Source organism: Drosophila innubila (assembly GCF_004354385.1).
Source record: "Drosophila innubila isolate TH190305 chromosome 3L unlocalized genomic scaffold, UK_Dinn_1.0 0_D_3L, whole genome shotgun sequence".
NCBI classification, from domain to species: domain Eukaryota; kingdom Metazoa; phylum Arthropoda; class Insecta; order Diptera; family Drosophilidae; genus Drosophila; species Drosophila innubila.
In genome coordinates, this window is record NW_022995376.1 from 15,745,172 (window position 1) to 15,766,650 (window position 21,479).

At 40.2% G+C, this 21,479-nt stretch overlaps 7 protein-coding genes across 11 annotated transcripts; 4 read left to right on the plus strand and 3 right to left on the minus strand.

Annotated features, from left to right (window-relative positions):
- The first annotated feature begins 92 nt into the window (after nt 1-92).
- Nucleotides 93-715, plus strand: LOC117788251. The gene has a single exon (XM_034626952.1). The coding sequence runs from the start codon at nt 146-148 to the stop codon at nt 650-652; it is 507 nt and encodes a 168-aa protein (XP_034482843.1). The 5' UTR covers nt 93-145; the 3' UTR covers nt 653-715.
- On the minus strand, nt 652-1,690 carry LOC117788250 (RNA exonuclease 4). The gene has a single exon (XM_034626951.1). It carries the CDS (start codon nt 1,578-1,580, stop codon nt 744-746), a length of 837 nt encoding a protein of 278 aa, XP_034482842.1. The 5' UTR covers nt 1,581-1,690; the 3' UTR covers nt 652-743.
- An 803-nt stretch (nt 1,691-2,493) lies between these two features.
- On the plus strand, nt 2,494-3,900 carry LOC117787844. Its single transcript, XM_034626462.1, has 3 exons — nt 2,494-3,014; nt 3,072-3,724; nt 3,792-3,900. The coding sequence occupies exons 1-3, from the start codon at nt 2,522-2,524 to the stop codon at nt 3,858-3,860; spliced, it is 1,215 nt and encodes a 404-aa protein (XP_034482353.1). The 5' UTR covers nt 2,494-2,521; the 3' UTR covers nt 3,861-3,900.
- A 592-nt stretch (nt 3,901-4,492) lies between these two features.
- Nucleotides 4,493-6,438, plus strand: LOC117787810. 2 transcript variants are annotated; one of them, XR_004617701.1, is made up of 6 exons: nt 4,493-4,575; nt 4,627-5,191; nt 5,248-5,933; nt 6,003-6,103; nt 6,169-6,288; nt 6,361-6,438. XR_004617701.1 is itself a non-coding variant. In XM_034626424.1 (4 exons), the coding sequence occupies exons 2-4, from the start codon at nt 4,675-4,677 to the stop codon at nt 6,051-6,053; spliced, it is 1,254 nt and encodes a 417-aa protein (XP_034482315.1). In that variant the 5' UTR covers nt 4,493-4,575; nt 4,627-4,674; the 3' UTR covers nt 6,054-6,176. The 2 variants fall into 2 exon arrangements, 1 of the variants encoding a protein (XP_034482315.1); XM_034626424.1 differs by lacking the exon at nt 6,361-6,438 and having other exon boundaries at nt 6,003-6,176.
- A 223-nt stretch (nt 6,439-6,661) lies between these two features.
- Nucleotides 6,662-13,311, plus strand: LOC117787562 (neuralized-like protein 4). Its single transcript, XM_034626112.1, has 9 exons — nt 6,662-7,242; nt 7,309-7,680; nt 7,740-8,701; nt 8,872-9,048; nt 9,131-10,215; nt 10,320-11,150; nt 11,221-11,527; nt 11,589-11,699; nt 11,759-13,311. Exons 1-9 carry the CDS (start codon nt 7,060-7,062, stop codon nt 13,089-13,091), a joined length of 5,361 nt encoding a protein of 1,786 aa, XP_034482003.1. The 5' UTR covers nt 6,662-7,059; the 3' UTR covers nt 13,092-13,311.
- Nucleotides 13,312-13,540: 229 nt separating this feature from the next.
- Nucleotides 13,541-14,193, minus strand: LOC117787563. 2 transcript variants are annotated; one of them, XM_034626114.1, is made up of 2 exons: nt 14,017-14,193; nt 13,541-13,945 (listed from the first exon to the last, which is right to left on the minus strand). In XM_034626114.1, exons 1-2 carry the CDS (start codon nt 14,092-14,094, stop codon nt 13,622-13,624), a joined length of 402 nt encoding a protein of 133 aa, XP_034482005.1. In that variant the 5' UTR covers nt 14,095-14,193; the 3' UTR covers nt 13,541-13,621. The 2 variants fall into 2 exon arrangements, with proteins under 2 accessions (XP_034482005.1, XP_034482004.1); XM_034626113.1 differs by having other exon boundaries at nt 13,541-13,960; nt 14,017-14,192.
- A 217-nt stretch (nt 14,194-14,410) lies between these two features.
- Nucleotides 14,411-21,424, minus strand: LOC117786425 (heat shock 70 kDa protein 4). Of its 3 annotated transcripts, XM_034624679.1 has the most exons (7): nt 21,273-21,424; nt 20,771-21,022; nt 18,213-19,164; nt 17,597-18,142; nt 16,474-16,569; nt 15,589-15,792; nt 14,411-15,521 (listed from the first exon to the last, which is right to left on the minus strand). In XM_034624679.1, the coding sequence occupies exons 2-7, from the start codon at nt 20,875-20,877 to the stop codon at nt 14,907-14,909; spliced, it is 2,520 nt and encodes an 839-aa protein (XP_034480570.1). In that variant the 5' UTR covers nt 20,878-21,022; nt 21,273-21,424; the 3' UTR covers nt 14,411-14,906. The 3 variants fall into 3 exon arrangements, with proteins under 3 accessions (XP_034480570.1, XP_034480572.1, XP_034480571.1); XM_034624681.1 differs by lacking the exon at nt 16,474-16,569 and having other exon boundaries at nt 21,273-21,423; XM_034624680.1 differs by lacking the exon at nt 21,273-21,424 and having other exon boundaries at nt 20,771-21,101.
- Between the last annotated feature and the right edge of the window lie 55 nt (nt 21,425-21,479).

The following is a 21,479-nucleotide window of genomic DNA, read 5'->3' on the forward strand; positions in this document are numbered from 1 at the left end:
ATTCCTTTTTCTATTCTAAAGTTTTGTTTTTATTAATATACTAAAATACTGTGAATATTTATCGATAAGTGTTCGATAGTCCCTTGCCTGTTATCAGAGTAAATTACATTTGTTTACAAACATTTTCAATTCGTAAAAAAAAAAAATGGGTACACCGCGGAAAAATCTCAACTATTATTCGCCCTATTCACAAAATGTGGGTCAGTATCCCTCGCAGACATCGGACTACATGTCACAGCACACTGGAGGCCTGCAAACGCAGCCAGACAGACAACAACAGAATTCCCAAAGTGGGACGCCACATTTTTACCAAAACAGAACGCCGCAGCAACAAAATTGTGGGTTTTTTGAGGACAGGGAGAGCTCCAATGCCAAGAACACACCCCACTTTTATCGCAACAAAACACCGCATCCGCAACGAGGCTCGTTTAATAGGAATTTTGGTCATCGCGGCGGAAGACGAGGATTTCATCATCACCAGCAGCATCAACGGCAATTCAATGATAACAAAAATACGGACACGTTTTCGCAGTACTTTCACAGCTCGATGCTAGAGGATCCGTGGCATGACTTGATGGAGCGCTACAATGCAATACACGGCAGCATTGTGGATGATGACCAAAGCAAGCCAAAGGAAGATTCGGATACATAGTTTGAAGTTTAACATTTTATACATTTATGCAACTGTTTCTTATAAAATTCAATGGATAAACTTAAAGCTAAGGTGTATTCGTATTTTGTTGTCATTTCTGCTTCTGACGCTTCTCAATGTACTTCTCCCAGTCGGCGGCAATTCGATTATATATGCTCATGGCGGCGCGTGCATCCTCCACAGAATTGTGCTCGCCAGTTTGGATCTCCTGGCCCAATACCGCCATGGTTAGACGCTTCAGACTTGGTGTGTGTCCATTTGAGACAACCTTGCACAGCGGCTTGTAGCGAGATGTGTCACGGATGTGAGCCATTGGGTGCTTAATGCCCAGCACAGCGAGATCATTGCGCAGTGCGTGACCAACAAGGATCTTGCCCTGCAGCAGTTTAACCACTTCCTCCTGCACGATCTTAAAGTCCTCGCCATTCTCGATGTCGTGTGGACGTATGCCTGAAACGCTGGTGCGATAATCCGTAACCGGTTGCCGTGGCTTTACGTGCTTGTCCAGCATCACTTCTCCCACTTTGTTCACTATGGAGACGCGGGCGAGCATGGCATCCTGACCATTGGGTCCCACGCCCACCATCTCACAATCCATGGCTAGGTAACGATTGCGCTGTGCCTTTCGCTTGAGACGATTACGCGCCGATTTGGTCAATGCCGCATTTTCATCAACGTTGGCTCCATCTGTGGCGTCAGTTGCTGCTGACTGACTCTGGCTTTGATTCTGGTTCTCGCTGCCAGTGGCAATTTGCCAATTGGATCCTGCGGCGCGTCTGTTTAAATTTGGCTGCTGCATCTGCAAGCGTTCCATCGAGGTCTGAAGTTTTCGCTGTCCAGGTGAGTTCGAGTTTGAGTTTACTGTTTTGTTACTGATTTGGCAGCTTCGGTTCATGTCAAACTGCTTTTGACGCTGTGCTGACGACATTAGACAAATTCAACGATATATTCATCAGTTCTCCTGCATTCGCTGATCTGTGGCTCCCCGTTTTTAATACGAATTATACGTTTCCAGCTAAAACATTACAGAATGTGTTTTGGGCAGTGTTGACACTTTAGATATTTTATAGCTAGTTCTGGCTATCTATATAAATTTAAATATTGCTATTAGCCGGAAACTTCGCAAATTTTAATATATTTTCAGCTAAGTTTTGCTATGAATATTTCTTCTTAAACTATGCAAAAGTGTCTTCATAGGCAATTTAGATATTTTTCAGCCATAAACAGCTATTTTTCCTCTAAAGCGTTGACAGCACGGGTGAAAAGGCACTGTAATGGCTCAATGGCCAGTCTAAGGGCTGCCACCCTGCAAGATTTTCTGATCTGGCAATATGCACTACCTTGAGAACAATGCCAAAAATAAATATTTTATACCTTTTTTAGTCAATTTCTTAAGTTTGAACCTATAACTATTTTAATTTTAGCAAAATTTTTGTTAGAAATTTGTCGATTTTTATATAGCTTAGAATAAATTTGAGGTGACGATCTTTAAACCTTCATTAAAATGTTTTCCCTAATATGATATAATTTGGAGTTTTAAAATTATCAAATTATAAATTTATTGCAAAGTTATTACATTTTAAAATTAAAATCTTATCTAAAATTTAAATTCACTGTTAAGAACACTGTTAAACAACAGCAATATAAAAATATGCACTGTTCGCCGCACTGTTAGCCGCACTGTTAGCACTGTTGGCGCTTGCTCAACAGCTGTTATGCTGCAGTGTCAGCTGCATGATTTTCGATAACTGTCGCTATCGATACTTTTAAGTTCCACTGCTATAAAAACCAAATAATTTTTGACAATAATTAATCTAAAGTATTAAAGTGCGTGCTTTTAAGCAAGATTAGACATTTAATTCTGAAAGAATGAAAATTGAGAGCAAAACTACTATTTTGGATCTTAACATGGACGTGTTGGACATAATATTCAGCAACTTCTATTGGGAGAAGGACAAGTTAAATTTCGCTAAAGCTCATCCACATCTGAGTGCAGCATTTGTACATCACAGTCGGAAGAAGTATAAAGAAATCCGTACAGTAGACAGAGACTGGGAATTTATTTTAAAGTGGCTTGGTACAAATGTTACATCTCTGAGGGATAAAAATTGCAGGAATGATGTTGCCCAAACTAATCAAATGCTGGAACTGGCTGGAAATTATTGCCCAAATGTGGAGGTTATAGAATTTCATGTCTCCGAGGAAAATATAAAGATTGTAGAAGATAATTTGGTGAAACTTAGGAAGCTGAATTATATTATATTGCGCGGACAAATTATAAACATGGAGAATATTTTTAAAATTCTTAAAACGTTTCAGAAGTTGAGGAGAATGGCACTGCCTAATTGCTATCTTCCAAATTGTAAGGTGTATAATTTGAATAGTCAAATAGTTATTTATTTAATTTTTTATTTTCAAGTGGTACCAATGAACAGTTTAGAGAACTTAGAGGATTTACAATTTGTGGACTTGATGGATAGTGACATTAAACTATTTCATAATCTTTGGAAAAATCTAAAATGCTTAAGAACACTTACATATCCGAGTACACTTAACATTCTGTCTAAACATTGTGAACAACTAGAGTATCTAAAATTGTATAACTACCAATACTTTGGAAAATCAATGTTTGCACATTTTCCAAAATTAAAGCGCCTGAAAATACTTTCCTGTGATGATAACGATGCATATTTCCACGGAAAATACAATAATCAACTGGAGACACTTGAATTTCCAAGAGGTAGTTTTACAACGGCAAAGACAGCTAGACGAATCGCTAAGCTGAAAGCCCTCAAAACACTACGCTCTAAATATATGGATTCGAGATGTATAAGATACATAGCTCGAATGTCGCTAGAGAAATTAATATTGTGGGAGCTTGAGCAAAATGATCTTTTAATATTACTACGTGAATGCAAGACACTGAGATGGCTTCATCTTGAGAGCTTAAATTTGGATAAAGATGGTCTTGACACTTTATTAGATATTTTAAAATCAAATGGATTTCAACCGGAAAACCCATTTGTACTTTGTTTAGAGTGTAAACAATTACGTACAAGCATAATAAATAAGGTAAGCTTGAATTTGTGTGCACAATCGATTTTATGCGAGCTTTTTATTATTTATCAATTTTTTTCAGTTGACATCGTGTTCTAATGCAAAGTTATTGGACGTTCAACGGTCTTCATATAAATTTATTCTTCCATAATAAACCCATTATATTATTTTGTTTATTATTTATTGTGAAACAATTCTAACAATAATTTTAGAAATATATTTTTTTTTTAAATATGTACAAACATGTATTAATTAATTAAAATGTACACTTGTTGCATTTTCGCTGACCCGATTTCTATTGCTATTCATTGCAATCATCGACAATGCCATTTAAATCATTTTGGTCATCAATTTCGCTACACAATAAAACATATTTAATTTATGAAGCAGAACACTTTTCGGGTTGAAGTTTGTCTGATATTTTATACGGCTCAAGTAGCTATAAAATGTAAAGTTACAAATGTATATCCGAAAAAAGGTGAAGTCGTTCCCCCTCTCACAATGTGTCTTGCGTGTGCTTATTTAACATGCCTTTAACTTTTAGCTCTGTTATTAACATATCATTTTGGTTCAAAATAATCAGGCAAACTAACAGCTGCATAACTTTCGATAGCTGATTCAAGCAAATGTATCGACTTATAATATCGATAGTGCGATATAGGAAAAGGCTTTGTTTATACTTTTTGCACTCGTTAAATAATTTTATATTTGAGGAACAACTACATTTAATTATTTGAGTGATTTTCCCTTCCATATCTTTTATCACATATGCTTTAAAACTGATGGATCGTGTTTATAAACGTGTTGATTCAGTAATTTAGTGTTTTTGACAACTTTTACAAGATTTACACCAGACTGGAGGAAAGGTAGGTCATGGTTCATTCTTTAGCTTAATCTTAAAGTATTTATTTATTTAGGGAGCACATATGTTCGAATGAGTTGTGAATTACATTAAACATTAAATAATGGAACTTGAGAGCAAGACAACTACCATATTAGATCTGCCTATCGAAGTGTTGGACCTCGTCCTTGGAGAATTGCGTCAGCTCAAAGATAAAGTGAATTTTGGTCGTGCTCATCCGTTTCTCCGTGAAGTATTTATATATCACAGTCGGAATCGGTTCAACAGAATTTCACTTCAAGCTATACAAAAGAATGAATTGTCCTTTGTTTTGAAATGGTGTGGTACAAAAGTGACTTCAATCACTTGCGAGAACGGCAATGGTGAACTGACCGGAGAGGCGGTCAAGCTTGCAGGAGATTACTGTCCTAATTTGGAGAGCTTGGATATTTTGATAACAGCTGAGAATGTTAATATCTTAGAAGAAAATATGATAAAACTGCAAAATCTTGATGAAATTGAAATATATAGTCCAAAATCACATTCTGATGTTGATGTTGAGAATTTACTAAGAACTTTTCAGCAGTTGCCGAAGTTGCAAAGCTTGTTATTGAATATATACGATTGGAAGATAAGTAATTGTATGAAATTTACAATATTCTTAAAGAGCAACTAATCAAATAAATTGTTGTTTTAGTAACGCCGCTGAACAACTTGACAAAGGTGGAAAATTTGACAATTTGGCGTCTTGATGAACCGGAGGAAGTTGACATCTTTAGCAATTTATGGGGAAATTTAACGAGTTTAACTATTGACACTGATTCAGATGTTTACAATATACTATGTGACCTCTGTGTCAAGCTAGAAACACTTGAAATGCGAAACCTTAGCGATTATTATAAAGAAGGTATTGGATATTTTCCAAAATTGAAGCACCTTTATTACGATCACTTGGTTGGAGAAGGTGAAAGTTACGGCTTACATGCTTCACTTTTAAGTGATAAATACAATAATCAACTTGAGAGCCTTTTATCTAGTAAAAGCGAAGTATCCACTGTCGAACAGGCAAAGCGACTTGCAGAACTAAGAGCGCTTAAAACAATGCATTTGTGTGCTATTGCTTCAAGTTGTATAAAGTATATAGCTAGTATACCTTTGGAGAAATTGACAATAAGCTATATTGATTGGGAAGACCTGTTTATATTTCTACGTGAGTGTAAGACACTCAGATGGTTACTAGTCTGTTTCATTGAAAAACCAGAACAAGATTTTACTTACAAACTTTTGAATATTTTGGAAGCAAATGGAGTACAACCCGAAAAACCGTTCGTTTTGGAAATTAACAGACGACATTATAGTAGTATTGGAGGGATAATGCCACTGGTAAATATAAATAGCATTATAAACAATCCTTTTAATTAACTATCATTGAAATTGTAATGATTTTTTCAGATGGTATCAAATTCGAAACGTAAATTGTTAAAAATAAAATGGAGAATTTAATTTTTTTTTTGGAAATACGATCTATAAATTTGAATAACATAATAAAAGAGGTATATATTAAGTCATAGTATTTTGCAAAGCTAACCCATTCGTAAATTTCCAATCTTTTTTCAAGCTGGCCTCCAATCCAATTGGAAATCTTTTATATTTTCTATAAATAATTTTTTTTCTATTGCAAACCCCGTGTGTACTTTTCTTAAACTGTGTACAATTAAGTACAAGCATAATAAATAAGGTAAAATTGAATTATCCGTTTGGGTACTATCGTTTTTATGAGATCCTTTTATTAAATATCAATTCTTTTCAGTTGACATCGTGTTCTAATGCAAAGTTATTAAGAGTTCAACGTTCTTCATATAAATTTATTCCTCCATATCAAACCTATTATATTATTTTGTATATTATTTATTGTGAAACAATTGTAACAATAATTTAAGAAAAATATTTTTTTAAATATACAAACATGTAATATTATCATGTACACTTGTTGCATTGGTGGTCCCATAAAAGTACGTTAGATGGCTAAAGTATCTTCAGCTGTAAACCTATCGATTACTATGGTTTACACTTATCGACAGTGCGGAATTTTATTAACATCCAACTTTGCAGAGATTTTTCAAAATAACTTGGTCGATGTTAAATAACAGTAGGTCAATGTTAAGTAAAATATTTAGACACTGTTGAGCAGCTGTTAAAAAAAACCAATATAACAAATAAAAGACATTAAAAATAAGCAGACATAAGAAAAATACGTGTATAAATAACAAACAATAAATAAGATTGCGGCTAGTTTAAAAGTATTAATGTATTAATATACAGAAAAGACATGCACAAAGTAAATGCATAGGTATTATGCATAAAAGGGAAAAGAATTGAATGCAATTTGTGCAGCTTGCAATTTACATAGAATGACAATCGGAGTTGATTTTTTTATGCTGCCGCTGAGCGCATAATTAAACCAAAGTACACACTGTACACTCATACGCGTCTCATTCACCAACTTAATATGGCTGGTGGGACAGCAGCGGGCTCCATGCAACGTTTCCACACACGTTGCGGGCGCTCCATAACATTGTGGGATGGGAATCGTTCCGCCCAACGTTTGATGCGAAATTTCAGCCATGCCCTTGTATTCAGTGCCGAGCCGCTGGTGGATGATGTCCTCTTCGAGGTGGTCATTGAGAAGAAGGTGAGTTGGATGCATTGCGTCAATGGCATATGATTGATTTGGTTATTTGGCTACACTTAATTGCAGAGCCATTCTTGGGGTGGCAGTATTGAGATTGGCGTCACCTCGGAGTCTCCTGATGACTTGGAACTGGTCGCCTGTGCGACGGCAATGCGCAACGGCACTTGGGTAATGTCTGGCATTGATGTGCGAAAGGATGGACGCCGTTTGCTTGAGTTTTATGGCACCGATTTGGAGACACTCAATGAGAACGATCGCGTTGGCGTTATGCGCACCTCCAATCATGATCTCGTTTTCTATGTCAACGGCGAATCGCAGGGCGTGGCCGCCAAGAACATGCCAAAGCCGCTCTGGGCACTTGTCGATCTCTACGGACGCTGTGTACAGGTCTCACTGTGTCCCACGGACACTAGCACCACCATCAATAGCAGCACAGAGGTAACTGAGTCACCTTTCTGTCCTATACCTTGCTTAATCCCTAATCTGTATTTCACCAGCTGGATTCGCCTTTACAACAGCCATTGCAGCAGGTTGTCCAGAATTTGGATGTGCCCATGAGTGTGGATGTCAGTGTGGTGGATGGCAGCAATCTGGACGCATTCGCTCGTCTTAACCTCAATGGCACTGCCAGTTGCAGCTCCAGCAGTGCAGGTGCCGCTGGTGAATACTACGATATAAATGATCGGTTGCGTTTTCACACGCGTTGCGGTTCCTTGGTTAAATTGGTGCCCAACTTTCGCTCCGCGGAGCGTCGTCGTCCGCTGGATGAGTTCAACAATGGCGTTGTCATGACACATCGTCCGCTGCGGGACAATGAATTGTTTGAAATCCGCATTGATAAGCTGGTGGACAAATGGTCTGGTTCCATTGAGGTGGGCGTCACCACGCACAATCCGACAGTGCTGCACTTTCCAGCCACCATGACCAATATGCGCAGTGGCACCATCATGATGTCCGGCTGCGGCATCCTCACAAATGGCAAGGGAACACGTCGTCAATATGGCGAGTTCAATTTGGATGAACTGCGCGAAGGGGATCGCGTTGGCATGATGCGCAAATCCAATGGCAATCTACATTATTACATCAATGGTCAGGATCAGGGCGTGGCTGCCACACGTGTTGCTGCCACTCTATGGGGTGTCATCGATCTCTACGGCATGACCATCAAAGTGACCATTGTGGATCGAGATGAACGCGAGCAACAGAATCTGGTGACCAGGCGAAACAACATTGTTGCCGGCATGGCCTTGGCCTGCAGCCACGCCCAGTCCGGCACGCCCACGTTGAGTCTGCTCAGTCCGGAGAGCGAATTGAATGTGGCCGGTGCTGCCGGAGGTCTCAGCGAAACCATTTCCAGCACACGCGCCATGGCACGCAACGATGACAGGCTAACGTTTCATCACATTTGTGGCAGCCATGCCACCGTCACCCAAAGTGGACGCACTGCGTTGCGGCCCAAGTGAGTAACATTCTCTATTTATATACAACTCTATGTCCTGACTCACTCATTGACTCACTGATCATTGCACAGCCCAAACCATAAGACCTATGAGCCTGAAATTTGTACACAACATATTTGGGACATTTAAATTAATATCTCCTTATTTTTTTTATTTTATAAATTTGCAGTGCTGCGGATGACTTTAATAATGGTGTGGTGTTGACTCGACGTCCCTTGCGTCCCAATGAGCTGTTCCAGGTGCGTCTCGAGCGTGTGGTTACCAAGTGGGCGGGCTCTGTTGAAATGGGCGTGACCACGCACACAGCCGATGAGCTGGACTTTCCATTTACCATGACAAATGTGCGGTAAGAGAAGCAGCAAATTTATTCAACTCGAATTGTTATATTTATAATATAATGTGATAATGATTATCATAATTTGTGACAGCTCCGGCACCTGGATGATGACTGGCAATGGTGTCATGCAGAATGGCGTCACTGTCATCGAGCAATATGGCCAGAATCTGGATCGTTTGCAAGTTGGAGATCGTGTTGGTGTTGTCCGCAAAGATGATGGCACTCTGCACTTTTGGGTGAACGGTGTGGACCAAGGACCAGCTGCAACAAATGTGCCGGAGCGTGTCTATGGCGTCATTGATCTCTATGGCCAGGCGGCACAGGCGAGCATCATTGACACCTCTGAGTGCGGCAGTCCGGATACGGGCAATTCAACCATTTCAAATACAACGCTATACAGCGAAGTTCCGCTCCGTTTCCATAGCATTCATGGTGCCAATGCGGGCATTTCCAACAGTGGATTGACAGCATCACGTCCCAATTCTTTGGCGGAGTTTAATGATGCAATTGTGTTTAGTAATCGACCATTGCGAAATCGCGAGCTCTTCGAGGTGGAGCTGGAGACTATGGTTCGACATTGGTCTGGGAATATTGAAATTGGTGTGACGGGCACACGTCCCGAGGACATACAGTTGGCGCCCAATGCGACGGATTTGGAGGCGAGTGATACCATCATTCTGTGTGGTCCCATGATCTTCCACAATCGCAAAACCATACGCACCAACGTGCTCATCGATTTGGACACACTTGGCACGGGAACACGCGTTGGCGTCATGCGTAACGGCGACTATATACACTTCTTTGTGGATGGCATGGATCAGGGACCGGCTGGTGAATGCCATGCGCCCAACATTTGGGCCATCATTGATCTCTACGGGCAGTGCGCACAGGTTAGCCTGACCCAAACCCAACTGGACATACGTGCTCCGTATGCCACCAGCGAGAATTCTCAGAGCTGCCAGGCCACATCTGTTATCCAGCATCCGGCACTGGAGACTAAACATCGCTGGACTTGCGTTTCGGGCAGCGTTAGCCTGACCAAGGATTGGACAGAGGCATCTCGTTTCACTGGCTCCACGGCAGCGCTGTCGCATTGTCTGGTCTTCTCAGAGCATCCATTGAGCGTTGGTTCACCCTTTGAAATCAAGCTGACCTCCATCAATCCCATGTTTGCCGGTAAGTTTACAAATCTTCGATTAACTCAGAATGAATTCAGAGGCCAAACCGTAAAATTTGACGTTGTATATGCCATGCATCAATATAAAATATTTTCCTTTCAGGCTGCCTCAGTATTGGCATCACAGATCTCAATTTGGCGGATGAGAGTGTGCGAAAGAAGCTGCCCACCAGCCTGAAGCGCATTCCAGCCAATGTCTGGTATGTGAGTGGAAATGAAGTGCGCTACAACTCCAGCTGCCTTCAACGATCCCTGGCATCCCTTGAATGGCTGCGCGTCGACGATCGCATTACGTTGGAGCGTGTGGAGAACTCGTTGAATATTCTGTTAAACTCGGAGAATGTTAACATACAGTTCCATAATATACCCAACGATGTGTATGTTGTGGCCGAGCTGCTGGGCTCCACAATGGCCGTACAGGTTATTTCGACCCAGGGCCCAGCGTCGCCATTGCGTCCCTGCAGTCTGCGTCTGCAGGATTCCATGGACTTTGGCATGGATCCGCTGAACAAACAGGATAGCTCCATGCTGGAATCTATTGATTCAGAGGCACAAAACTATGAGTTTATTGATGTGTCCAATAAGCATGTGCGACTTACCGATGACCGACGCAGTGCCTCGAGGAGCAAGTCCTTTAACCAGGCCATAGTCTGTCTAAACAAGCCACTGTGCAAGGGCGATAGCATCAGCATCAAAGTGGACGCAATCAACAACAAATGGAAGGGTACACTAAGCTTGGGTGTCTTGGCCACGTGTCCACAGGCAATGTCTATCCCCATATCGCTGCTCAACTGCAAGCGCAGCTGTTGGCTGGCCACACATGACTACATCAACATCAATGGCCAGGTGATGGCATCCAAATATGGAGAGGCACTCGATAACATCCAGGTGGGCACTGTGATTACCATGACGCTGACACACGCCGGCATGTTGAGTAAGTAGTTCACCTAGATCTCAGCGTTTTGCTAAATGAATTACAAGGGTGTCAAATTCCTCTTTCGCAGTCATCATGGTTGGTTCTACAAATCTGGAGGATTTGGCCAGTAGCTTGCCTGGTCATGTGTATCCCATTTTCGATGTCTATGGAAAATGCGAGAAAATAACTTTGTTGACAGGCAGCGATGCTACGCGAAATGCCAATGGCACTCCCATTTTGGAGGCACCCGAGGCATTGGAGCTGGACAATATGCCGCAGCAGTGTGAGAAAGCACATCTGGAAATGCACGAGAAGGAGAAGGATACGGAGCAGCTGAGCGATAGTGCCAGAGAGTTGCCCACAGGCGCCTCGACATCCGCAACGGGCAATCTCATGTAAGTAAATTCAATGATTTTCATTTAGAACTGTTCCTTTATGGTCACTACTTCCACACAGGACACGTTCGGTTATGGAAAGCGTTTCGGAGAATCTGCTGCTAAACATTTCCATTAAGAATCGCACATTAGAGCAACAGCGCAATGAACTGGGAGGTTCCTCATCAACTTGGTAAATAATGCATGCCATGCCATTTATAACGACTGCTAATTCTGCTGTTTCCATTCCAGCTGCTTGCGTGAGTCTCTGCAGCTGCAGCACAACACAAATCTCAATATACAGCGTAGTCAGAGCACGCATCGATTCCAGAACTCATTGAATACTTCAACGGGTGGAGGAGCCAGCAGTTCCAATGCCACAGGACAGATGCATGGATCAAGCGGCGTTTACGATACGAACAAGGAGTATGATGAGCAGCCACTGTGTTCCAATGTAGTTGCACCAACAATGATAGCTTCACACGAGTCGGAGCACAGCGAGAACAATGTTGAGGCGGTGGTGGAGATCACCAGCGAAAGGGAACGTGAACGCGAACGTGAGCGAGAATTGTCAAGCGAATCCGGCGACAATGTGCTGGAGGATGATGAAATCGATTATATGAATCATTTATTGCTGCTGCAACAATTGCAACAGAATGAATACACACGAATGCAACATCATTTGATGCCGGATCAAATGTCGCTGCTTAACCTGGATCTCTCCTCGCTCAACTCTGTGGAATCGGACACCAATTCCAGCAGCAATGCCCGGGAATCGTTACGTTCAGCGGCAGCTGCAGCCGGAGCATTGGAACAAAATGATTGCGAGTATCTGAAGCAGGTGAAACGCTTCTGTGCTTCCCTGGTGCTGCCACAGGCCTTCTTCGATGCCCGACTGGAGCCGATTTGCTTCTGCTCCAAGTGCAGCGGCAACATCAACGGCAACGGCGACAAACTGGAGGGCTGGGTGTACTTTAAGCTCAACCAGCAGACGGTGAATGCGCTGAGCTCATCCACTTCATCCGCTGCTGGGTCTTCAGCGGCACAAGTGCACTTGGATCTTAATGGTGACTGGCTGCCATTTTATTATATGACACGTGTGGACAAAATACGTGCCATATTGGATCGTGGTCAACCGCTGCCGTTAGAAATGGACGAGGATGCGGTCGCAGCTACGCACAAAGATGAGCCAGGCACACGCCTTGAGCTCTATTATTCTCCCAATGCTACAGTCATTGAGCCGGTGCTCCCACAGCATCATTATGTCTCCGAGCAGGGCGTCCATCGTATTTCCACTTCGTTTGAGGTCTACGTACGACGTCAGTCCATCTCTGGCGTCACAACGGGCAAAACAGGCGGCGAGGGCAAACGTCGCAGCATGCATACGACCGAGCATGAAGCAAACAACGATGCTGGTTCGGGTGGCGCCTCTGGCGGTGGCAACAGCGGTGCTGGCACCTTAAACGAATCCTCTCTCCATCTGCTCAACGATCTGTGCTGGTTTACCAAAGAGGCAGGCGCCTGCATCATAAATGCATTAATTATTAAATTGGATCGCATTGAGGAGGCCTCAAGCGATCCCTAAATCTAGATAAATACACACAGATAAAAATATTCTCACTAGTCACCAGCTTGCAGCCGCATTTCCTATTTATCTCGAAAATATAATAACAACCACGCACCGCTTACCCCTCACTCGCATTCCCATTTCCATTCCCCCCTTTATAAGTCAAAACATGTTTTGTATTGTAAGTGCAAATGAATATCCAAATATAATCTCATTGTTTTGCATAGTGTCAAGTGAAGTGTTTTTTATTTAGTAAATAATATTTTAATCATTTGCAGCTAAGCTGCAGCCGAAGATTCTACCAATATTTTGAAAAAGGCAAGTAAAAGAAAACTTTAAATATTGAAATACAAACAGTAAGTTTAATTAGTAAACTATCAAAATTTGAAAAGATGTATTTTTTCCACTAATTGAAGAATACTCACTCTAGTTACAAAAGCTATCACAAATATTAAATAACAAACAGATAGTTGAAATGTTCTTTTATTTTAGAAAAGGAAATTTAATTCAGAAAAAAATCCGTAATTGTTTCCCTTTTTAGTATTTCTTTATTTTTGCGGCTCTTTAGCTCCCGAGTTGATCTGTGTAATGTCCCTGACTTTGTTCCTTATTGCATCGATTTTTTGGCTTATGCTTGACACTAGATCATCAGTTGATTGAATTGTATCTTCATGTTCAGCTTCGTTTTCACTAAAAACGGACTGTTTAGCTTGTAGATTGTTTATTTTTGACTGAAGTTGCTTTATCTCTTCATCCTTGTTTTGAATTGTAATTTTACTAGCCTCAAGGTCCTTTTTAGCTTGATCTCCAGTTTGCATTGAGGTTCTTAATACGGTATAACAATAAGAACCGCATTGTTGGTCCAAGTTCGGGGATATTACCGGCAACTGTGATGTATTTTATATGAAATACTAGATACAATTAAAACACTTTTGAAACATACCGGGGCAACTGTTGTTTTTGCTGCGGCTGCTGCCCAAAATATCTGCAGGCCCAGCAATAGAATCACAAATACTTTCATCTCTATAGATTTCCAACTTTTCACACTTTTCAAACAATTCCGAAATGTATAGATTTATTGATGTGCTACGATTCGTAGAAAAAACCCAACTGAGAATCAAACGCAATGCTTCTAGAATTTATACTCAAGATGTATGCCGTGAGATGATATATATATGCTATATAGATATACACATAAATCATTTAATTTTATGGCCAAATCTTGGAATTTGTTTGTTATTGCTTGAATACCCTGTACACCAATCGCATCACATGAAGGTATATATTTAAAACTGTCATTATATTAATTTTTTTTGTTGAAATAAAAACACTATTCGTTGCTTTTTTGGAATCATCATTTTTGTTTTATTTGATTATTTTAATTCCATTTATTTAGTGTCGCTGTGTTATTATTCAACTATACGCAAAAATGGTCGATTAGAAATTGTTTTGTTTGTTTATTTTTATTTTTTTTTTTCATTATTTTTAAATTGTTGCATTCATGCAGCTTGTTGTTGTCTGCCTCTCCAAGTGTCAATTACCGCCTTTCGTCTGCTGCACTTGATCAAATCGTTTGTTTTATACGCCTACACATGTATCTTATGTTTACAGTTTGCCAGTTTGCTGATCCTGATGCGTTGAATAAGCAAAAGTGCATATACAAATTGTTGTTTCATGTTTTCTTTTTTTGTATACGTTAAGTTAATTTTGTTGTTTGTTTCTATTTGTTGTAGTTCTTGTTGTTGTTGTTTATCGTTAGCCAATACCATATATATATGTATATATATATTTAAATATATCCATTACCGCCGACGATGAATCGGGGCACAAAGCTTACTCCACATCCATGGCAGGATCGTTGGCGGACTGTGCATTGTTGTCCACATCCATTTTGTCACCGGTTGCACTTGGTTCACCGCCATTCTGCTCCGCATTTGGAGCATCCTTTGGTGGTGTCGTTGTAGTCTTGGCGGCTGGCTTCGGTTTCGCACGTGTAATAACCGAATTAACGCAGGCGTTTAAGGTGTGCACCTCCTGCCGCACGCTGGACATCTGAACTGGACTGTCGGCGGTGCGAGGCGCTTGCGTAAACTTGGACAAATTGGTATCTAGCCATTTTTGGGCCTTGTCCGCAGTTTCGGAAATGTTAATAAACTCGGTTTCCGTCAAATGATCGTACTTGGCCACACCCTTGCGGAAATCAGCCACGGCCTGTCGGGCATAAGCGATAGTATTCTTCAATTCATCAAATGCAGCCGGACACTGCTCGTAATCCTGAGAGCGATGCTTAATGGGATCCGTTTGTTGCTGCAACGTCGATAGCCGATTGGTGTAAGTCTCACGATCGCAATCTTCGCCATCCTCATACAGCCAATTCTCGAGATCATTAAGCTGCGAGACAATCGATTCGCGCTCTGACTCAACCACATAACGTTCAAGTGCACCACCCTGTAATTGAAAATTAATGTTAGTATTCTCTTTCTATTTATTCATATTCAGTCCATTCGAATCGTACCTGCAGCTTGTTGCGCATATCGTAAACAAACTCTTCCAAGGCATTCTTGGCATCAATGCGTTCGGTCTCCTTCTGATCGTTGGAAATCATCTTGGCCTCCTCTTGTGTATAGTTACCCAATTCGGTTAAATTAAAGCCATGGGTGGACACTTCCATTGGCAGTTCAACGGCCTTGATGGTCTTCTTTTTTGCCTTATCATTGCCCTGCAGATAACAAAGAGATGGAAAAAATGAAAACAATTGAGTGGGATTCTGCATAAATGTGTTCAATTCTTTGTAGCCAATAGAAAGAGGAAATATAGCTCGAAGCGGAACAACAAACAAAGCGAAGAGGAAAAACAGCTCAAGCAACAGCCTACAATATGAGCAAGAGATTCGTGATCGTGTCTTAAGTATGTGAATACATATTTCTATTAGCATTCATTGGATTAAAGGCGCATTGTACAACGTATTTGTATTTGTATTTGTATTTTTATGTTTCGATTTCTTTTTTCATTCATTTTTCGAAATAATCAAATAAATCAATTCAAAAATGTAATCAAGCGTTTTAGGCAAATTGTGTAAGCAGTTTTTATATAACAATAGTTTAAGATTTGTTTCAGTTTCTTTTGTTAATTGTTTTTGATTCTGTTCTTGTAGGAGCACACAGGGTAGGCGGCTTATGAGCGGTCTTCATCTTTCGTTTTATTATCGGTTGTTGGGTGGGAAAAGAAAGCGCAATCAATTTGTGCTTAATTTTATATTAATTTTGTTCTTAAACGACATTTCCAATTTCGTGACATTTCTCATTATTTGAATATAATTTCAATTTTAAATTATAATTGCATTAACGATTTTAATAATGGTTTTGTTTTTTTTTAAGTTTGTTTGTATTTGAAAACGTACCGAACCAAACCAGCCCTTGACCCGCTGTGCCCACCCTTGTCCGCCAGGTGATGTGGCTGTTGATGTATAATTATCATCCTCATTCTCACAATATGCCTAAGAGAGAGCAAAACGCGAGCGCACAATATCCAATATTTGGGATAGTTGTTGTAATAGTTGTATGTATATATTATATATATATATATATGTGCCACATATAAGTATGTATATCAAAAAGTACGATATTCATATAATATATAATAATAATAACGACAAGAGCAAGAACAACAGCAACTACAACAAGACTAGATTGAGAATGAAACCATATGAGGTATGCGGAAAGAAATATCTTCAAAAAATATAATCTTCGGTAATTCAATTGAAAAAAGATAATTCTAAATACCAAGAAATATCAATAAATAAGAAAAATTATAAAGAATCACTTTCGAATATCGTTATATTGACAACGCAATCAATGCCCTTTTAATACCCATGGGAACTGTTATCATTTTTTCATGTCTGTCCGTTGTTAAGTCAATATTTAATTATTGAAGAGTTACTGCATTTATCAAAGATATTGTTGGGATTATATTGAAATCAAAGATACTGATGAAATATAAATGTCGTGTATAGTGAAGAGTCTAAATACCCATAAAAATGTTTCATAAAGAGAATTTCAGTAGCTCGTGTCAATTAAAATCTATCGAATATGTTGAATAACATTGCAAATTCTCTATAACAAACACTAAGAATTAAATAAATATATTTCAGAAAATGGTAATTATACAAGTGAAAAATAAATGTAAAATTAAAATGTTCATGTTATCTGTGAATTTAAAGTGATTCATTATGGAGAGCTATGACTGCATTCATCAAAAATAAAAACAAAAAATTTAGAAATGGTTTCATTCACAATCTATTAAACAAAACTCAAAGTTGTGAAACAGCAACATAGAAGAAAGTAAATAAGAAAGGTAGATAAGCAAATGATTTGATGAATTGGAGTGGTTAGAAGAAGAAACACTTGAAGGGGTTAGAAAACTGCGGAAGGAGAGCAGCACCTGGGTAACAGCAGATTGATGGCACTATCGATGATGATGATGATATAACGTTGATCATGATATATATCAAAAATGAAACTCACCTCCTGCTGAGCATCCGCTTGCTCGCCAGAGTTGGCAGCCGGCTGCTCGCCGGCGGCCTTCTCCTCGGCAGCAGCTTGCTCTCCAGCGGCGGCGGCGGCGGTAGCCTCTTCCAGTTCCTTGCGATCAACAAGTGTGGCCGATGAAATCAGAACGATGCCATTTTGATTGATGCGCACCTTCAGTTTAACCTCCTGACATTCGCCACGTTCCGTTGGCTTGACATCCTTGATTTTCCAAACGCCAATGGTTTGATCCGGATACGGCACTTGTTGGCCATACACAATGGATGCATTGAATGGACTCTTGCGAGCAATGGTTACCAAACGGCTGAACGGCGCCGGATGGAATTGTGGGAAAATTTCAACTTCAGCATTGTTTGATGCACCTTCGGTATCCCAAAGTACTTTGACCGCATAGTTTTGAATATCAGTCACTCCAAATTCACGGACGCGCACAGCCGGCGACATAATGGCGCATTGAAGAGCCGCGCCACGTGATACAGCCTCATCCTGGTTAAGTGTGGTGCTGGCCGGCTTGTTGAACACCTGTATGAGAGATGATAACACCGAGATTAGAGTGGAAACATCGCATCTACGTAAAGTATTGTGTACTGACCTGCTCGATGAGCTGCTTGATGGATGGTATACGAGTGCTGCCGCCCACAATTTCCACCGAGTGGATATCATCTATAGATAGTTTAGATTCAGCCAATAGCTTCCTAAAGGTTTTCTCCACCCGCTCTAGAACAGGAGCGACAAGCTCTTCCATTTGGGAACGTTGCATGGATGAGCTAACATCCACGTCATCCAAGAAGCATTCAATGTTTAGTGGCAGTTTGGTGCTATTGGCGGACATCTGCTTCTTGAGTTTCTCAATTTCGGTCAGCAGACGCACATTGGCGCGTGCATTGGTTTTGGCATTGATCTTGTAGCGTTCGAGGAACTCCTTGCTAAAGTGTTCAGCCAATGCCAGATCAAAGTCACGTCCACCAATCTGATCCCAGCTGCTGGCGAGCATCTTCAGCTTGCCCTTGGTAAATACACAGGCGCTGACCTGCAGCGCCGAGTTGCCAAAATCAACAAAGATAACATTACGCGGCTTATCCTCAAACAGATCGTTCTTATAGAAGCCATATGCCAGAGCCGTAGCTGTTGTCTCATTCATCAGGCGCAGCACATTGAGGCCGGCGATCTGTGCGGCATCGAGAAGTGCACGACGCTCGGCGTTGGTAAAGAATACGGGACAGGCGATGACACAGTCATTGACCTGCGTTTGCATGGCCGCCGCCGAGGTTTCCTTCAATTTGGTGAACAGCATGGCAGTCAGTTGCTCCGGCGAGAAATACTGATCCTCACCCAAATAGTTGACTTTGTAGCCAATGCTGCCATCACTACGCGCCTCAACGCGTCCTGGAATGCTCTTGAGTTCGTGTTGTACATGTGGATCGTTGAATTTGCGGCCAAGTAAACGCTTAAAGCCGCCAACTGTGTTGTTCATGTTTGTCACCTGTTGGTTTTTGGCGGCAACGCCAATGATGCGCTTCTTTCCATCGAAGGCCACAAAAGAGCTGCGCAAGCGAATAGAACAAGAAATGCATTTTATTATTAACAGTTGGGCAACATTTGGTGTATCCCATAAATATGTGAGAAACAAACACACAAGAAAAATAATACCACCTTAATGATCATTTCAAAGAATGATAAGTAATATAAATTGATTAGTGTTGAGTTATTTTATAAAAATCTGACTATAATCATTATAATTGAGCTAAACAAAAAAGTACATATAATCATTAATGATTCTTATTTACTTACATATATTTTTTTACATCATCTAATAATCAGGCATGTTCCGGTTTTCACTTCCACTTTTAGAGTATTTCTAAAAATGTATTTTCTGATTTTGCATTTATTCTAAGTGCTTTAAAAATATCTTTCACTTTATCAGACTTAGAACAGGTTAAAGATTTTCACTTCCGATAAATCTTGCCGAAGGTGAAAACCGGACAGGCCCGAATGTAATTTTTTTTTAATATAAAACGTATAATGGTTACGTTCCCTGATATATTTTCCTCTTACAAAGATTAGCACAAGTTTTAATACCCTACCTATGTAAGTACAGGGTAGCAAAAGACAAATCGCGTCAAATATGGCTAAAAGTGTAGCTACAATAAACTGAATCAATCTGGCACACACACACACTCACAGAGAGCACACGGTGTACTCACACATATATGTGTGTGTCTGCGATCGTGAGTTTTGCCGGCTTTGATTTAATATTCGACAAGTTTGGTGCGAACGCTTTTGCTCTCACTCTCTCGCTCTCCCCGCAACAGCTGCTGCTGCTTTGCGCTCTCTCTGATGCTGCTCTGCTCTGAGTGACCGCATGACGCATGCGATGATATGCGTGTGACTACGTTTGTGTGTGCACACTGGCCAAAATTAAGAAAAAAAAAATATTGCTCATATTTGCAAAAGTGGAAATTGCACCCACGCAGTCTACAACATTTATAAATTAAGAATGTTTGTCAAAAATTGGGACGAAGTCTCATTTTATATGGAACAGACGCAGCAACCAGTGCAACATTTCAAAGTTGCCTCTTGATTAATTGGCAATGCTTTTTATGGAGCACAACCAGAGCCAAATTTAGGCCTAAGGCAATCAGTGAACAAATGCATTCGCACACATGTACAATACATACATATTTATGTACATTTGTTAACTTTTTTTTCTTTATAAGCGTTGCCAGTGACAACAACAACACTGGAAATTTCTAGGCGCACATACAGTGGTTCACGGCTTATTTGACCCACTACACATTTTTAATGGATACATAAATAAAATTTATACGCAGATTTGTTAATTATTATTGAAACTTAATCAAAATATTTAAATTAATTAATTAATAATAAGAAAATAAAAACAATTATAGATAAAAAAAAAAATTTGTGAGTCAAATAAGCTGAGAGCCACTGTACACTCACACATACACAGCAGTACACACGCACACAAAAAGTTGGGCATGACTTACATTTGTACATAACCTCAAAGCAAGAAAGGGAGCAACGATTATGCACAACGAATTTAGAGGCTACTACTATTTAGCAAATAAAGTACTAATAATCATAATCATGGTACATTGTACATGGTACATTCTGGTACACGGTACTTACGGTGTCGCACGCAGACTGTAGTCATTGGCCAGGGTCTCGATGCCACCGGACCTGGCTGCCGCAACGTAGCAGCCCTCATTACCGAAATCGATGCCAATCACAGACATTTTTCTTTCTTCTAGTTTTCGACTGCCGATTCGTTTAGTTGATTGATTTAGTTGAACAATTTATTTGGTTAGACTTTGTTGCCTAGTTAGGTTGTTGTTGTTTCTTTCTTTTTTATAAGGGGCGGCTTCTTTGTTATTTTAGCAACTGTAAGAAAAAGTAGATATATTAGTTCAGGAATCACCACTAAGCACACACACGCATCAAAGCTATTTAAATTGACATATGATTCGAGAATCTCCCTGATCTGAACATTTTTTACATTAATTATGGATTTGCCAGTGGGTTGCTGGCTCATAAAAGTAAAACTGTCCAAATTGAAGCCCCATGATATTTTCCGATGCTTGTTCAATGGTTTTGTTCCATCGATATTAGCTTTGCTGACATATTTACGCACATTTTTTGCAATTATTTATATATATAAGCTTTATGCTTATTTATACAATATATAAACGCTTCAATTTATCTAGCGCGACCGACACGTTTTTTCAGCGTAATGAAAATTCAAGCGGCGACGTCGACGTCGACTGAGAATGGTAGCGAAACTTCTCGAATGCGATGTATTTTCATATCGATTAATCGATATTCAATTGTAGCAAGTTAT

Bases quoted from the DNA above. Each gene is read 5' to 3' on its own strand.
- LOC117788251 (XM_034626952.1), top strand. From the start codon at position 146: ATGGGTACACCGCGGAAAAATCTCAACTATTATTCGCCCTATTCACAA.
- LOC117788250 (XM_034626951.1), bottom strand. From the start codon at position 1,580: ATGTCGTCAGCACAGCGTCAAAAGCAGTTTGACATGAACCGAAGCTGC.
- LOC117787844 (XM_034626462.1), top strand. From the start codon at position 2,522: ATGAAAATTGAGAGCAAAACTACTATTTTGGATCTTAACATGGACGTG. The intron at 3,015-3,071 runs GTAAGGTGTATA...TTTATTTTCAAG, and splicing joins TAATTGCTATCTTCCAAATT to TGGTACCAATGAACAGTTTA. The intron at 3,725-3,791 runs GTAAGCTTGAAT...AATTTTTTTCAG, and splicing joins GTACAAGCATAATAAATAAG to TTGACATCGTGTTCTAATGC.
- LOC117787810 (XM_034626424.1), top strand. From the start codon at position 4,675: ATGGAACTTGAGAGCAAGACAACTACCATATTAGATCTGCCTATCGAA. The intron at 5,192-5,247 runs GTATGAAATTTA...TTGTTGTTTTAG, and splicing joins CGATTGGAAGATAAGTAATT to TAACGCCGCTGAACAACTTG. The intron at 5,934-6,002 runs GTAAATATAAAT...TGATTTTTTCAG, and splicing joins TTGGAGGGATAATGCCACTG to ATGGTATCAAATTCGAAACG.
- LOC117787562 (XM_034626112.1), top strand. From the start codon at position 7,060: ATGGCTGGTGGGACAGCAGCGGGCTCCATGCAACGTTTCCACACACGT. The intron at 7,243-7,308 runs GTGAGTTGGATG...ACTTAATTGCAG, and splicing joins AGGTGGTCATTGAGAAGAAG to AGCCATTCTTGGGGTGGCAG. The intron at 9,049-9,130 runs GTAAGAGAAGCA...AATTTGTGACAG, and splicing joins TTTACCATGACAAATGTGCG to CTCCGGCACCTGGATGATGA.
- LOC117787563 (XM_034626113.1), bottom strand. From the start codon at position 14,094: ATGAAAGTATTTGTGATTCTATTGCTGGGCCTGCAGATATTTTGGGCA. The intron at 13,961-14,016 runs GTATGTTTCAAA...AATACATCACAG, and splicing joins CAAAAACAACAGTTGCCCCG to TTGCCGGTAATATCCCCGAA.
- LOC117786425 (XM_034624679.1), bottom strand. From the start codon at position 20,877: ATGTCTGTGATTGGCATCGATTTCGGTAATGAGGGCTGCTACGTTGCG. The intron at 19,165-20,770 runs GTAAGTACCGTG...TCGCTTGCGCAG, and splicing joins TACAGTCTGCGTGCGACACC to CTCTTTTGTGGCCTTCGATG. The intron at 15,793-16,473 runs GTACGTTTTCAA...TGTTATCTGCAG, and splicing joins TCAAGGGCTGGTTTGGTTCG to GGCAATGATAAGGCAAAAAA.